We start from the raw sequence: 14,240 nt of genomic DNA on the forward strand, positions 1-14,240 counted from the left end.
GAATAAGATCTGTTCAGAAGAAACCTTCTTGACTTAATACCCAGGATAAAAATTAGTTTCAAGGATTAACTTCTGCTTTTATATAGCACTTAACTTTGAAGAATATAATTTATGCTAACCATCCTTTGCAGATTATCTCGCATTTAAACCTGTTCTGGGATAACAGTTCAGGGCTTTGGAAGCCTTGGTATGAAATGCAAAGTTAATGCCTTGTGATAAAAGAACAGTTTAAACACACTCTGCAAAAGCATCTTTTTGATTGAAGCAAAAGAAATAACTACATTTTCATGCTAGCAACTGATTTATTACAGCATCCACTCTGCACTGATACTTTGCTAAGAAAAGCTGCAGAGAGGAGTCTATAATGAAAAAAATTCTTTGTGCAAAAGGCTGTCTGTGTTCCCAGCAGCACAGAGGTATGTGCTTACTCAGCAAGAGGGGCCCAGCCACACCAACTACACACAAAGAGCCCCCAGCCCTCCCCTGTCCTCTCAGTTGGAAAACAAGCAGCAGTAACTTCATAAACCTGTTCTTTGCAGCACCAACCCCTCCAAAACATTTGTCTTTATTTCAAATAAGGCATTTCAACACCTCTGCTCACAACAGTGAATGTTCCATTCACCACACACATCACTGGCTGCCCACACTGAGCACTTTTCCTGGCCCCACTTTTAGTCCCCAGATGCACTTTGGCTGGGTTCTCACTGCACAATGACAGACAAACTTTTCAAAAAGCTTTGGCTACAGAGCCTGCTACCACTGTGAGTATGCATACAGAGATGTTTTGTGTATATCTATATATGCTTTCTGTGTGTTTGTGACAGATCAGACATTGATAGACCTTTAGCAAAGGCACCACGCATGGAATTCCTGCTGTTCCTTAGAAATACCAAGAAGTATTTGCACCAGTGATGAGCCCAGCATCAGAGAATGGAAACCTAACCCACGACCCAGGTATGCACAAGCCATAAGAACAAAAGCCAAAGCAAATTTTTCACAGTAACAATCAAACCATTGGAATAATCTCCCCAGAGACACTTTTAAGATTCAGCTGGACCGGGTGCTGGGCCACCTTGCCTGGACTGGGCTTTTGGCAAGAAAGGTTGGACCCTGAGGTCCCTTCCAACCTGGTATTGTATCATGCTATGACTGAAATACCAAAACGCTAACTGGCCCTGATGTTTGCTTCTAAAAATAACCTCTGCAGCTGCCCAACAGAGGCTGTGCAACCTTGGGAGCGATGACAGCAGATGAAGATGACATTGAACATGATCCCTACGTTCTGTGACCCTCCAGAGTTGCTTCACCTCCCCACAGTGATTTACTGAGCTCCACTGATCGTCAGAGATACAGGAGCAGAGGCAGCTTCAGGCACCTCACACCAGCACCTTCACCAAAACCCCAGGAAAAGCACCATGTTCACAAGCACCAGCTCATTGTAGAACTGCACCTGTGACATTGTGGACACCGAGACCGGCCCCCAGGGCTCCAGTACTGCAGACAAGCAGCCTGTAGAGCTCCTGCACTAAGGAAGTTGTTCCTTACCTGCTTCACACCCTGTGTGCTGCAGGATAAAAGGAAGTGAGAGGAAAACTGCCCAGAATATTGCAACCTCTACTTATCTTCTCTTTCTCACCACATCACTATGGTACTTTTAGGCCACAGACCTGAAGCTGCTGTTGCTGTACTTGTTAAACTTTTTTCTCTCTTTTTTTTTCAGTTGAATCAGCCCATAAAGAACACACAGGGGGTTATGACTGCTCTGTTTTGTATTCTTTCTGTAAAATAGTCAAGGAGAGAGAAAGCAGGTAGGCTTCACTGCAGTGCATAATTCTAAATAAACATTTAGCCAGCAATGAAGGTAAGTAGGTCTAGAGATTTAAAAACCCCGGAAAATAATGGAGCCCAGTCCTACAGAGGCATGGTTGAATTTGAGCAAACACCATGCAGAACTTTACCACAGTGCAATGCAGGTATTTATTAGCTCTGTGCTGTTCATAAATCTTGGAGACAGGGATTGACTGGGCATGTTTTTAAATGAAAGTATTTGTGACTTTTTTTTTAACACCTGAAGCAAACCTAGATAGCATCTTTAAGATACTTTAAGATGACAAATCATTCAATTAAAACACTTGCAGGTACACGCTTTGCACATAATCTACCCCCAAAATGTATCTGCAGAACATAATGAGAAAAGAAGCAACTTCATTTTTAGTCTGTTCAGGTTTCCCAATCTCGTTCATCAGTGACGTTGCCAACCATTAACCACTTTCCTGTACAGCAGTAAACAACATGACTCACCTCTTTATCTTCTCCTCTTCCTCCCAGAGGGCGAACTGAGTTGAATGTGTTGCTTTGGTCATTTCATACACATTTGCTTTGCTGCCATGTTTTTATGCTTAAGAAGGCAAAGAAATGCATCTTGCATTTCTTGGAGTCTGAGTGTTGTATTTAAAGCCATGGCAGTGCTTTTTGCATTCCGGGGCTGACCTCTAGGAAAGCCTTGTCTCCTACAGAAGAGCATTGCTTGATCCTTCTGTTCAGCCAGAGGCACACAAGCTGTCACAGCTGTCAGCCCATGAGCTTTTAGTAGTCTTGGACCTAGGCTGCAGATAACTAAAAATACCAAGGCACTCAGTATAGAATTTAATTCCAAAACCAGTGTGAAATGGGAGGATATGCTTGATATTATCCTGTTCTATGCTGCTATATTTTATAAAATGCAGCTTCCTAAGCCAAGTTTTGAATGTGTAAACAACCTGAGGCCAGGCACAGTTAAGAGGGGACAATCTTTAAACTAACCATCCATGACAGCATGTGCTAATTGTAGTTCACAACAGAACTGCATATCAGTAATCAAAGCAGGCTCCTATGCCACTGGTTTAGTTGAGCAATCATAAGTGGGTGTTTCAAGATAAGAGTGGTTGTATCATGTTTGTGACTTCATCAAAATCTCTTCTAATCATCGAGAAAACCTGTGACCAGGTTCAGCTTCAGCCCACCCTTCTTGATCCAACAGGTTATATCTCATCTCCTGTTATTTCCAGGAGCTGGGAGTTGATGCAGATGCACCTCATCAGAGGAGCTGCTGGCTTTTCAGCTCATCTCCCCCCTCAGTTTAAGGAGAGACCCTACATACAGGGATTCCACATAACACATCTAATGATAAAAGTGATGCTCATTTCATTGCTTTTCCCTTCCTGCCCAGCACCACTTTCAGGTGACAGCAATATCTCACATGGCCACTGCTGCAGACATCCAGGAGTATGAATTTCTGCCCCTCCTCGGTCACTGGTAGGAAACTACTTACCAGTGTTAATAAAAAAAAATACACAGAAAAAGAAATATAGTTTGTAGGTTTTATGATAAAGGTCCTACCAAGTCCAGAGAGCTCTCTTCTGGCATATGATTTAGTAATTTTTGTCTTTGGGTAACATCTCTGGCTTTGCTGAGGACCAGGAAGAGCTGATTGTGGCAATTGTTGGCTAAAGCCTGGTACACAGTGAGGTTTCTCAAGTATCACTCAGTTCAACATTTGAAAGCAGAAGGTAGTGAGTGTTCCTTCTGCAATTAAGTGCTCCTGCAGTACTGCTTCCATTTCCTGAATCTTAGGCTGTGCTCCAGTCTCTGATTTGTGATTCCATTAGAATATCTGCTATTTTTTAAAATGAACACACTGAACTCTGAGGCTGTTTGAGAACTCACACCAATTGTGCTTTCCCTAATTCACTGCACTCAGGACTCCAGGCTGATGAAGCAATTCCCTGTTCTGGAGAGCTGCTCCAGGCAGAATGCAGTAGCCTCAGGAGGAGCAGTGGAAAAACAATCCCAGCATTGACCTTCCAGCCCACACTGACACCACAGAGTTTTTGATCCCCGCCAGGGAGGAGCATCAGATGAAGTGAACTGATGAGCAAAGTCATGGTGGGCAATTCAAAATGTAACACACTGAAAAACTTACACAGTGGCAATGTACCAGACCTTCCACTCATCCTCTAGCAAGCAAGGTGCTATTTTCCTTTAGTGAATTAGTCCATAAATCCTTGTTGCATCAGGAAGGTGATTATTTCCTCTTGCTTGGGAGCCAAAAAGAGTGAAAGATCACAGTGAACTACGAAGTCCTCAGCTGAAGCTGCAGATCAGGTCCCCAATGTCACTGGTGCTGGTGTTCAACCAAAGCTGACTATGAAAATCTTCTGAAGGCTATGAAAACCTTAGGAAAATCTTGGGATTTTCATTGCTGCAAAGCATTGGGGAAGCCAGCTGTGTATTGCATAGTATGTCCTTTGTGCCGTATATCTAAGATCAGGGGAAACTCTGTGGTGGGTGAAATTTCAAAGAGGTTTCAGTGGCCTTGAGAAATGAATCTACACTCAGAAGGATTGTTCACTTTGTGCAAAGTACAATTTATGCTAATTTTCACATGGCATTATTACTTGCTTAGAAGATGCTAAGGCTGCCAAAATATTTGAAAAGGACACAACTAGGAAAAGAGGCGTTATATGCAATAATAGAACAAGAAACTTTTTTATTCTATACAAAGAATGACTGAGTTTTTACACTGAAGTTTTGATGTGCTGCACGTAAATAGCGTAACTGTTTATACTGAATTTTATCTGAATTGAGAAATTTATCTGAACTGAATTTATCTGAGAAAGTCACTTTATAAAACACATTCTTCACCTATGATTTTGACTTGGAAAGGCTTTTATAAAGGGTGTCTGTTTTTAAGACAATGCAAGTTCTCCTTGTTGAGGAACAGGTGGTTCTGTCTCCTTGCATATTATTTTGCAATTATAAAACAATGTAATTTTCTTAGAGGAGGTAACAGCAGAGCTATAAACTGTCAATTTTCTCTTCTGCTGGGAACAATCACTTTAGAAAGGACATTCACTGTGAGGTACATAGATATGAATCTTCCTGGCAAACATCTCCATTGGAGAAAAAGGGCTGTCAGAAGACCTCCCATCTCCACCCATCAGAATGGGTCATGGGGAAGAAGCTCTTTCAAAAGGGAGGTAGAAGTGTGCCCCAAAAACCCATATGCTTACAAACATGGAACTAGCTTGGAGAACAATAAATATGAGTCAAAGCTGTGTTACAACTGACTTCACCAGTTTTGCAGCGGTTCCATGGCAGCCAGCATCGGAAAGCAGACCCAGCTCATTGCTCTACTCCCAAAGCCAGTTACGTGGAAAATCTCCCAAAAGATGAATAAAGAGCAAAAAGACAAAGGGCTCCTTTGTACCAAGGGAACCTGCTCCAGCCCCAGCTTCTTCACACAGGAAGCATCAGCCTCTTTCAACATGGACATCTCCAGTTGGGCAGCCCTAAGGACACTCATCTTAAGGAACGGAGTGTCACAGGAACCCCTGTATCGCTGTGCAGCCAGAGCAATATTGCTGTTTCTTAAATGACCTTCAAGGACTTGTGCTTTAAATTTTATATAAACTTCAGATCATGTTCATTGTGGCAAAAACATTTTCTAAGAACTCTGCGTGGTCAAGGAAGAAGTGATGCAGTTTTATACTGTCATCACCTTTCCCCCCCCACAATCCTCAGTAAATTATTCAGCCGCTACAAGCAGCGGACTTGACAGGAAAAACCAAATTAAAGTCAAGGTACCAGCATAAGGGAGACCATTCTTTTCACCAGCAAGTTTTTTAAAGAAGCAAAATGTGACTGGTAAAGGGGAACTTCCCATGCACAACTAGAAATGCCCAGGATCCAGAGCTCCTCCCCGATGTGTTCCATGTGCACCGAGATTTTCTCACACCATTCCAACAACGCAGGTGCTGGGAAAAAGCGATGTTTCCTTCTCAACTGCTGGCAGTATGGATCCAAACAAACATTTAGAGCTATATGAGATTAAATCCATGAAACCTGAAGTTTTGTTGTTTGGGGTTTTTTTTTCAGTTGTTCCCCTCTCTCACTAAGCAAAGCTACAACATAACGTTGCGAACGCAAGAAAAAGGCACACGATTGAAAACTGAATGACACAGATGTAAATATTCAAAAAGCCACTGCTGGAAAAACAATATTTTTCAGGGTTATATGGTTGGTTTGAGAGGTTTTTTGCCATGTTGTTACACGAGATTAACGTTTTATGCATCACCTTTAAAATTTTAAGTTATTTGGCTTTTCACTGACTTGAAAGAGAAGGAAAAATAACTCTAAAGTGTCAGTAATTTTCTGCACCAAAGTTTGCAACAAACAGGACATCAAAGAAGAAAAAGTTACGACACTGCTGAGGCTCCAGAGTGCATTCCATTTTCTGGGGCGGATTTGGCTTGGTGCAGGGCAGCTTGAATCCTGAAATGTGTCCTTGTTTCCATGGAGTAATTCTTGTAGTTTTGTCTAAAACAAAAGCAGATCCACTGTGATGAATATATATATATATATATATTTAAAACATTTTCAAGTTATCTTTGTATTACTGTTTTAAGCAAAATAACTATATACAGCAAAAAAGCCTTTCTTCACAAGCTCCTTTGCTGCCTACTCTAAAATACAAGGCATGTGTTCCTGGCCAAACAATGCAGTTCTTTGTTCTTTATTTGTAGTGCCACTGTCTGGCAATTACCAGAAAAATATAGCTTAATAAGAAATTGAATCTGGTCCACTCAATCAAAATATTGAGTCCATATTAATTATCTGTAGCACCCACTTAGTTTACTTTAAGAAATTAGATTTCCTCCCTCCTCAAAATATAACTGACAGATTTGAATACAAATATTTTCAGCATTTTTTAAAAATAATTTTAATAAAGCAGACTCAATTCATCAGGGCCATTTCAAGAAAGTAAAGGGGGGGCAGGGAAGAGAAAAAAGAAAGAGAGAAAGAGAAGCTGTCCTGAACCAGAAGAGGGAAACACTCCACCTCCATCCTATGGTTGCCAATGATGTGCACTGTGTGTTGGAAGTAAAGCCAGACAATTTGCTGCCCCAGAAGTTTGGAAAGAGAAAGTGGGCACACATGAGGCTCTGTATCAGCTTTTGAGGAGCAATACACCAGGCCCAAGGAAAAACTGGCAGGACTTCCACCACACACATCCAGTGGCTGACTTGGCTCGGCACTGTCACCTGTCTATAGTCTCCAGTAGCTCTGTCATGCTCTAAAAGAGTTACTGGAACATTCAAAGAATCTGTATTATCATGGAAAAGCTTATATAAAAAAAGAAAAATTGCCCCAGGACCACATAGAAAGTGCAGATCCTACTTAATAGGAATTAACATGTCAGCTCCTGCAGGATGGATACAGAATCCAGATACCAAAGAGGGATTAGACCATGCTAATTTTCTTTTAGAAGATATTTGTCATCTTTACAGAAACATAACATTAAGTATTAAGCTCTGTATACCTTAAAAGCATTTCAGTTCAAAATTCATAATTCCAGCCAAGCATGGTATCTGTCACTATGGCAGTTTCTTGCTGAAAACAAGGAATTCCACGCCCATGCTACACCAGCTTATAATTTTATGTATGCAACACCCAAGAGGCTGACTGAGAAAAGGAGGTGACTGGGTTCTGCTGTGTGCTGATCTAAAACCCTTTGGAGATTTTTTTTTCCCTTAAATTAAGTAGATTTTGTCATGCAGAGTTAGTACTTCTCGTCAGCACGCTGATATTCTTGTTTGTAGCTCACAGCCAAACAAATAGAAACACTTCCATGCATGACCAAGCCAAAACTGTTTATCATCTCGTTCCACTCTTTCTCCCAGAGTTGAAAATTCCAGCCAGCAGCAGTATGTGGATTTAGGTCAAGCAAATCAAGCGTCATGCACCAGCCAAGTGCTCGCCTGGCTCTCCTGCCAACTGCAAACATAATTCTACACTCCCGAAACCCACCGCGGCCAACGCGCTTCTCCCCCTCGAGGCTGCCAAGACATTCAGTTTGTAGCTGAAAGCTTATAAATCAAAGCATTTTAATGCCACAGGTGGAAATGTAAGGACTGCACCTTTTTTTAGGACTGACTGAAATACCGGGGGGGGGGGGGGGTGTTTGTGGTGGATCGTTGTTTCTGTGGGGGTTTTTATATCATTACAGCCTCCACGAGTTCTTTGGGCCCAGCAAGTCTGAGTATCAGCTTTCATACACTGGGCAACAACAAATTTTTCAGAGCTGCAGTCTGCTGGTGCTCCCCTTTAAGCCAGACACCTTCCCTTGAGGGGATCTGGGACACTCAGAGCTGTCAGGGAAAGGTGCAGTGGCCGAGCAGCAACAGACAGAAGTTCCAGCTGGAACAAGCAGCTCCGAATCATTATTTTCTAGATCTCTTTTTACTAGAGATTCGAACAAAGGAAATTAGGACAGGAGAGGCATGTTTAGAGGAATGTGAAGCCAACTGAAACACTTTCCATTGCACTTTGCTAATGCAATTTTCGCTGCTCTTAATATCTTCCATGAGTTTACAAGCACAAGAATTAAAATTAATATTTTAATTTTTGTGCTGACAGGCTTTTGGCATAATCTTTGGTAGGCTGATTCACCACTCTGTCTTGCAGAGAGGACTGATTTGGACAAAAAAAAAAAAAAAAATCAAAACATAAAAACTTTATCTGACCTCTCTGGAACTGGGGGCAGACACCAGTTTTGTAGCTGCTCACACCTGTGGCAGCGACTCTCTGCACTGGGAAGGTGTAGACATCTGGTCTCATTCAGGATCCAGAGAGGTGAACTACCCCTGCTGCTGCTTGAAGAGGGCGAGTGTTGTTTGGGTTGGATTCCCTCTCTCCCCACCACTGCCAAAATTTTGGCTCAGCATAGAAGTAAAGGTTCAGACAGAGGCAAACCCTGTATTTTGTTAATTTTATAATAAAGAACACACATGATCAAGTCCAACTTCCTGATAAACCTACTTAGCTAGAAAAATCAGTCACACAAAATAGCAAAAGCAGATGGTTTAGTTGCTTTTCAGATGTAGATGAAACAATACAAAGATACTAAATGCAACCTGAAGCATTATCTTAAGTGTATTTCATGAGGGAACAGGCCCTGCTAGCCATTAATTAAAGTAATGCTATTTTAGCCATAACACAGAGCTTTGATTTCATTTTATACATCTTTTATGAATAAGTCAATATTAAGATTATTACATTTTGTTACACATGGATTATTTCTTATGGAAGCCTCTGACATTCCAATTAACATATTTAATTTTTTTTTTGCTCTTCTCAGAATTGATGTTTAAGACCCAGACTGAACAAACCTAACACCTACCACTGGCAAAGTCAAACCAAAACTAAGGCATGCATCCTTCCTCTAAAAAATTGAAATGAGTTTCCATGATATTAATGAAATGTTTCTGCTTCCTGCTAACCAGTAAAATACCAAACTGACTCATCAGACATCAACACAGGCTTTTCACTTACTTTGCTTTTTCCAGAAGTTTTATTGCTTCTTCTCTTCTATCCTGGTCTAGATACAGTATTGCCAGCTCCAGCAAGGCATTTGGAATTAGATAATGATCATATTTTATCTTCTTCTCACTGCATTGGAAGAGAAATAGCCTGGAGACCTTGAAATGATACGTTGTTTCCCTCATTTAACAGCTCCATACACGAATAAACAGGAGATTAGCTAAGATCAGAAGGAGCAATCAATCTCTATTACGACACTTGTCATGTTCTCTACCCCAAGATACCTTCCGGGTTATTAAATGTGTATTTTGCATAAGCGTCCTACACAATATGTACAATCTCAGGATTAGAAAATAAAGCCTTTATTATCAGGGAAGTGTTAGAAAAGATGACAATATTATGAGTTGTATCCATGTGAACTGACAAGAAGAGAGGCCGCTCAGGAGTTCCAAGTGTAATCATGCTGCCACCTGTCTCTGCAAACTGCACTTGGCTTTTTGGGTGCAGCTCCTTCGTGACTGGGAAGAGGAAGGGGGCAAAAAAAAAGGTAAGTGATATCTTAAAAAGTTTATGCATCTATAGTCCCCTAAAAGGAGAAAGTGCCCTGATAAAAATTGTGGATTTGAAATTCTTCAACACATGGCTAAAAAGACTGGGAATTAAAATTGAAATTCCTTGAAATGAATACCAAAGGTACTGCAGTCCTCTCCCTTCTATTCATATCATGGCTGCATCTCCTCTTACTTGAAACTCAAGAGCTCTCCTACATGCCAGGTATGAAAACTTACTTTAAATAGATGTAATTAAAATGTTCTTCTGCTTCTGAGATCTTGCCCAAATGCTTGAGGCATAATCCCTTTAACAGCTTTATCACACACCGGTCATCTGCTAGTAATTCTGTAGCTGCAGGATGGAGTAAATGGCACATTTTAGAAAACTCTAGAACAGAAGAGACTTTCCTACCCTGTAGGGAAACTTCTAAAAAGGCAAGTGTGAGCACAATCCATTTATTGGATCACAGGGCAGAAGGAACTAATTGGTGAATTTAATTTAATGCAGAGACAAACAAACATCAACCTTTTCATATATCAATCAAACTTTGTCTAAAAATTGTTGGGCTGTTCTTTCCTTCCCTACTCCCACTGAAAGGCTACCCCACTGCTCTGACACCCAAAAACTAATTTAAGGTGTTCATTTTGTAAATACTGAGGCTCAGTTTGTAATCTCTCAACCTTTATTGCCCTTAAGTAGGTACAGCTCTTCTTCCTTGACTTCTAGTCACGTGGCCTATTTGTAGGCAAGTGTTTTAACAATTCTCCACCTTTGCTTGGCTAAAAAAAAAAAACATATGAAATTTGCTACCTGCACCTCACATCTCCTCATTTTCCTGCCATACCTTCTTTACACCTCTTCTGAGTATTTACTTCTAATTATGAGTGCCTGGTTCAAAGTCATTACTACCAACACTCTTCCTTCATCAGAACATTTCTGCACATTTCAAAGCAAACATCTGGCTTTTCCATAGCCAATCCATATAGGCAGCTTAATCTTAAAGTTTACAAGCAAAATCTACAGCCTGCTTAATCATTTCCAATTCATGAAATCCTAACTAAAAAGAATTTCTACAAAATGTGTGATACTGCATCTGATGCTATTGAATGTCATCCTGTTTTCACTGCTCCAAGCCTTACCTGGTTCTTCACTTATCACTCCAGCTGATTAAATGCTGACACAGACTGCACAAAACAGCTGCTTCCCTTTGGAGTATTGAGTTAGAGGCCTTGGTCCTACAGTTGGAGTGACTTAAATTGCAAATTCCCACAAAGGCTCCTATATATATAATTCCTTGAAATAAATACCAAAGGTACTGCAGTCCTCTGCAAACAAATCCCAGGGAAGATGCCCAAAGACTATCCAGCAAACTAACTTAGAAGAAACAGGCAAGAGGGCAAAGGTTGACACACTGAGTATGTGCACAGTGAGATGACTCAAGGACATGGAAAAATTATTTCATAAGAATTACAAAAAAAACCCAAACAAACACCAAACCAACAGTTGCCTCCTCTTCTGGACATCTGTCCCAAGAACACTTCCACAGGCATGTATTTCCTCTACTTATATCCTACAGACTGCCCCGGACTGGGTCAGCAAACATTTAGGAACCTCTGCTAGATGCAAACCTGATATGCATAACTGTATTTCTAGATGTTACTTCTGCTAACAGCCATGCTTTTACATCTTACATGGTATAATGTGCTAGAAGCACATCCTCAGATGCATCTTTTTATACTGCTAGATTCTTTTAACAGTAACTCAGAGAAAATACTTGAATACATAATAGCTTAGCTCTGAATCCTGTCAGGAAAGCTCAAGGAAAGCACAATGCTTGGAAACAGCAACTCAATATTTGGAACAGGCAATACTTTAAATTGTTGGTGTGTTTGAAATATATCCCACTTTTCGATTACATGTCCTCACAGTGTTCTATAAACATGAATCAGCTACAGATCCCTGCAAAATCCAGCCTTATCCACAATTTGTCAACTGAGAAAAAAAAGGGAACAGAAATAATTCGCTTACTCGAAATAATGTAACAAAATTGGTGACAAAGAAAGTGAAAGGGTCAAAGGCCTTTTCCTAAGATGTCACCTTCACTGAAAATATTTTCCCTGCTCTCTTGTGCAATTAATTAAAAATAAATAATTTTAGCCAGGCTTTCAGGCAACTCTCTCAAATCTTGTGTAACAGACTGTGCACACGAAGACCAAGGCCCTAGAAAAGACTGCAATGCAGTGTTTTAGCCTATATTCCTTTGTCAACAGGGGCTTGATCCTTTTGCAGGAAGGTTGTATATAATAGTAATAAGATCAAATATTGAGCAAGGGAAATCTTTGTGAGAAAAGATGTGCAGACTGGTTGTACTCCCACAGGAGCTGTGAAAGACTGACAAGAAATAAACATCAATTCCACTTTCTCATGTGTAGCTAATTAACAGACTGACAGAAAATGTGGTAGCAGAGCCTGTTTCAGTTCAATCCCATCTTATGCTCATTCATAGTGCAAAGGAAGCCCACCCCTGATGCCCCAGATTTCTATAGTATTCTGGTGACACCAGACCATTCAGCCCAAGGTCACACCATAAACTGGCAGCACTTTTTAAAACAGAAGACCAACTTGTCTCCTATTTATTCTTCAAAATTGAAATACAGTATCTGAGGATAACAAAGCTTCATCATCCAAATAACCAAGCCAACACATGCTCTGATTTTGATCTACCAAAATAAACAGTCCTTTAATACATGTCATAAACCATTCCTAGCACACATCCACACATCCGTGGATGGAAAATCACTTGCTATTATTGTAAGTTATTGCTATATTAAAAGTAAAAAAATATTCCTATCTGCATAAACAGTTTATGGTTTCATTATCTATGTTCCTCCTATGATCCCATTAACTTCACTAATGAGTGTTTCTCTCTATCCACAGATAATATCTTTAGCTATTGCACTGTAAAATAACTGGTTAAACCCTATCACTGATTACCTGAACTTCTTGCCAATGCTTCTTCTGCTTCAATTAAAGTCTCTAACATGCCTTCTGTTAAGTTGGGACATTTTCCAATTACAGCATAGCCATTCCAGATATACATCATTTCCTAGGGTCAGGGAGAAATGACAGCATCATTAATTACAGTTCTGCCTAAATGTAGTTGTCAAATATTTTAGTTTATCTCTGCATGATGAAAACATTACAGGTTCCTTAAATAAAGTCAGTTTGTCAAAACATATTTTCTTTGTAACTGAAAACTCGTTACACGGGTTTTCAGAACAAATTAGCCCTGGAAGACAACTAAAGAGCTGCTTACTACACACAGTACAAGGGAGATTGCTTGAATAGAATGCAAACACCATTTCACTTACAGATGAAGCAGGTACCAACAAACCAGAGTGGAAACATTCAGGCACAAGGCTAACTGTCCCTTCGTTAAGGTCTCCTCTGGTTTTTCAGTTCTGTCCTAGCCAGGGCAGTAATAATCACAAATAACTGAAATGTATTGCTTCCACAGAAAAACATGAAATCTCAGGACACCAAAACAAAAGAAAAAGAAAACCAAACCCCCTAACCTTTAAGCCAAGATTCAATCAAACCAGCAAAATTTTAAAACTGAACTGTAAGCCTCTTACATTTCTTAGGTTTGTTTGACGTACCCACAGAAAGCAACTTCTTTCTTATTCAACTGTTCTAAAAGTATATTTTATTAAAAACTATTGGTTCAATTCCTCTTTGTTATTGGGGTTCTCTCTTACAGTATATGACCAGATCAAATGTGCCCATTGCCACTAGCAATCACAAAAGATGGAAATGTTACATAGACTCATGACTGGCCCTCATGATAAGTTGTTTAATGACAGATTCACAGAATATCCTGAGTTGGAAGGGACCCACAAGGATCATCAAGTCCAGCTCCTGGACCTGCACCAGAGCACCCCAAGAATCCCACCATGTGCCTGAGAGTGTTGTCCAAATGCTTCTTGAGCTGCAGCAGGTCTGGGGCTGTGATCACTGCCCTGGGGAGTCTGTTCCAGTGCCGGACTACCCTCTGGGTGTAGAAACTTTTCCTAACAGCCAGCCTAAACCTCTCCTGACTCAGCTTCATGCCATTCCCACGAGTTCTGTCACTGGTCACCAGAGAGAAGAGATCAGCGCCCAATCCATTTATTCTATTTATTTATATGACCTAGTCTGTTTTTAAATTAAAATAAAATTTCTATATAAAACAACTGAGTTATGTAACTACAGCACAAAAATCTGTCAGGCTAGAATAGCTGAAACAGCATGTTAACCCCAGTCACTGCTGCTTTCACCATCTGGTCTCT

General features: G+C 40.4%; 1 protein-coding gene across 3 annotated transcripts in view; it reads right to left on the reverse strand.

The window, feature by feature from the left end:
* Positions 1–4,551: 4,551 nt before the first annotated feature.
* The window catches only part of TTC39A (tetratricopeptide repeat domain 39A), a 45,874-nt gene continuing 36,185 nt past the window's right edge, over positions 4,552–14,240 (reverse strand). For all 3 annotated transcript variants that reach the window (XM_032695808.1, XM_032695807.1, XM_032695809.1), the window contains exons 15-18: positions 12,907–13,018; positions 10,149–10,263; positions 9,373–9,489; positions 4,552–6,357 (exon numbers count right to left, since the gene is read on the reverse strand). In XM_032695808.1, coding sequence (XP_032551699.1) covers positions 6,237–6,357; positions 9,373–9,489; positions 10,149–10,263; positions 12,907–13,018 — 465 coding nt within the window. In that variant the 3' untranslated portion in view covers positions 4,552–6,236. The remainder of the gene's footprint in view (positions 6,358–9,372; positions 9,490–10,148; positions 10,264–12,906; positions 13,019–14,240) is intronic.

Source organism: Chiroxiphia lanceolata, chromosome 9 (assembly GCF_009829145.1).
Source record: "Chiroxiphia lanceolata isolate bChiLan1 chromosome 9, bChiLan1.pri, whole genome shotgun sequence".
Classification (NCBI taxonomy): Eukaryota; Metazoa; Chordata; class Aves; order Passeriformes; family Pipridae; genus Chiroxiphia; species Chiroxiphia lanceolata.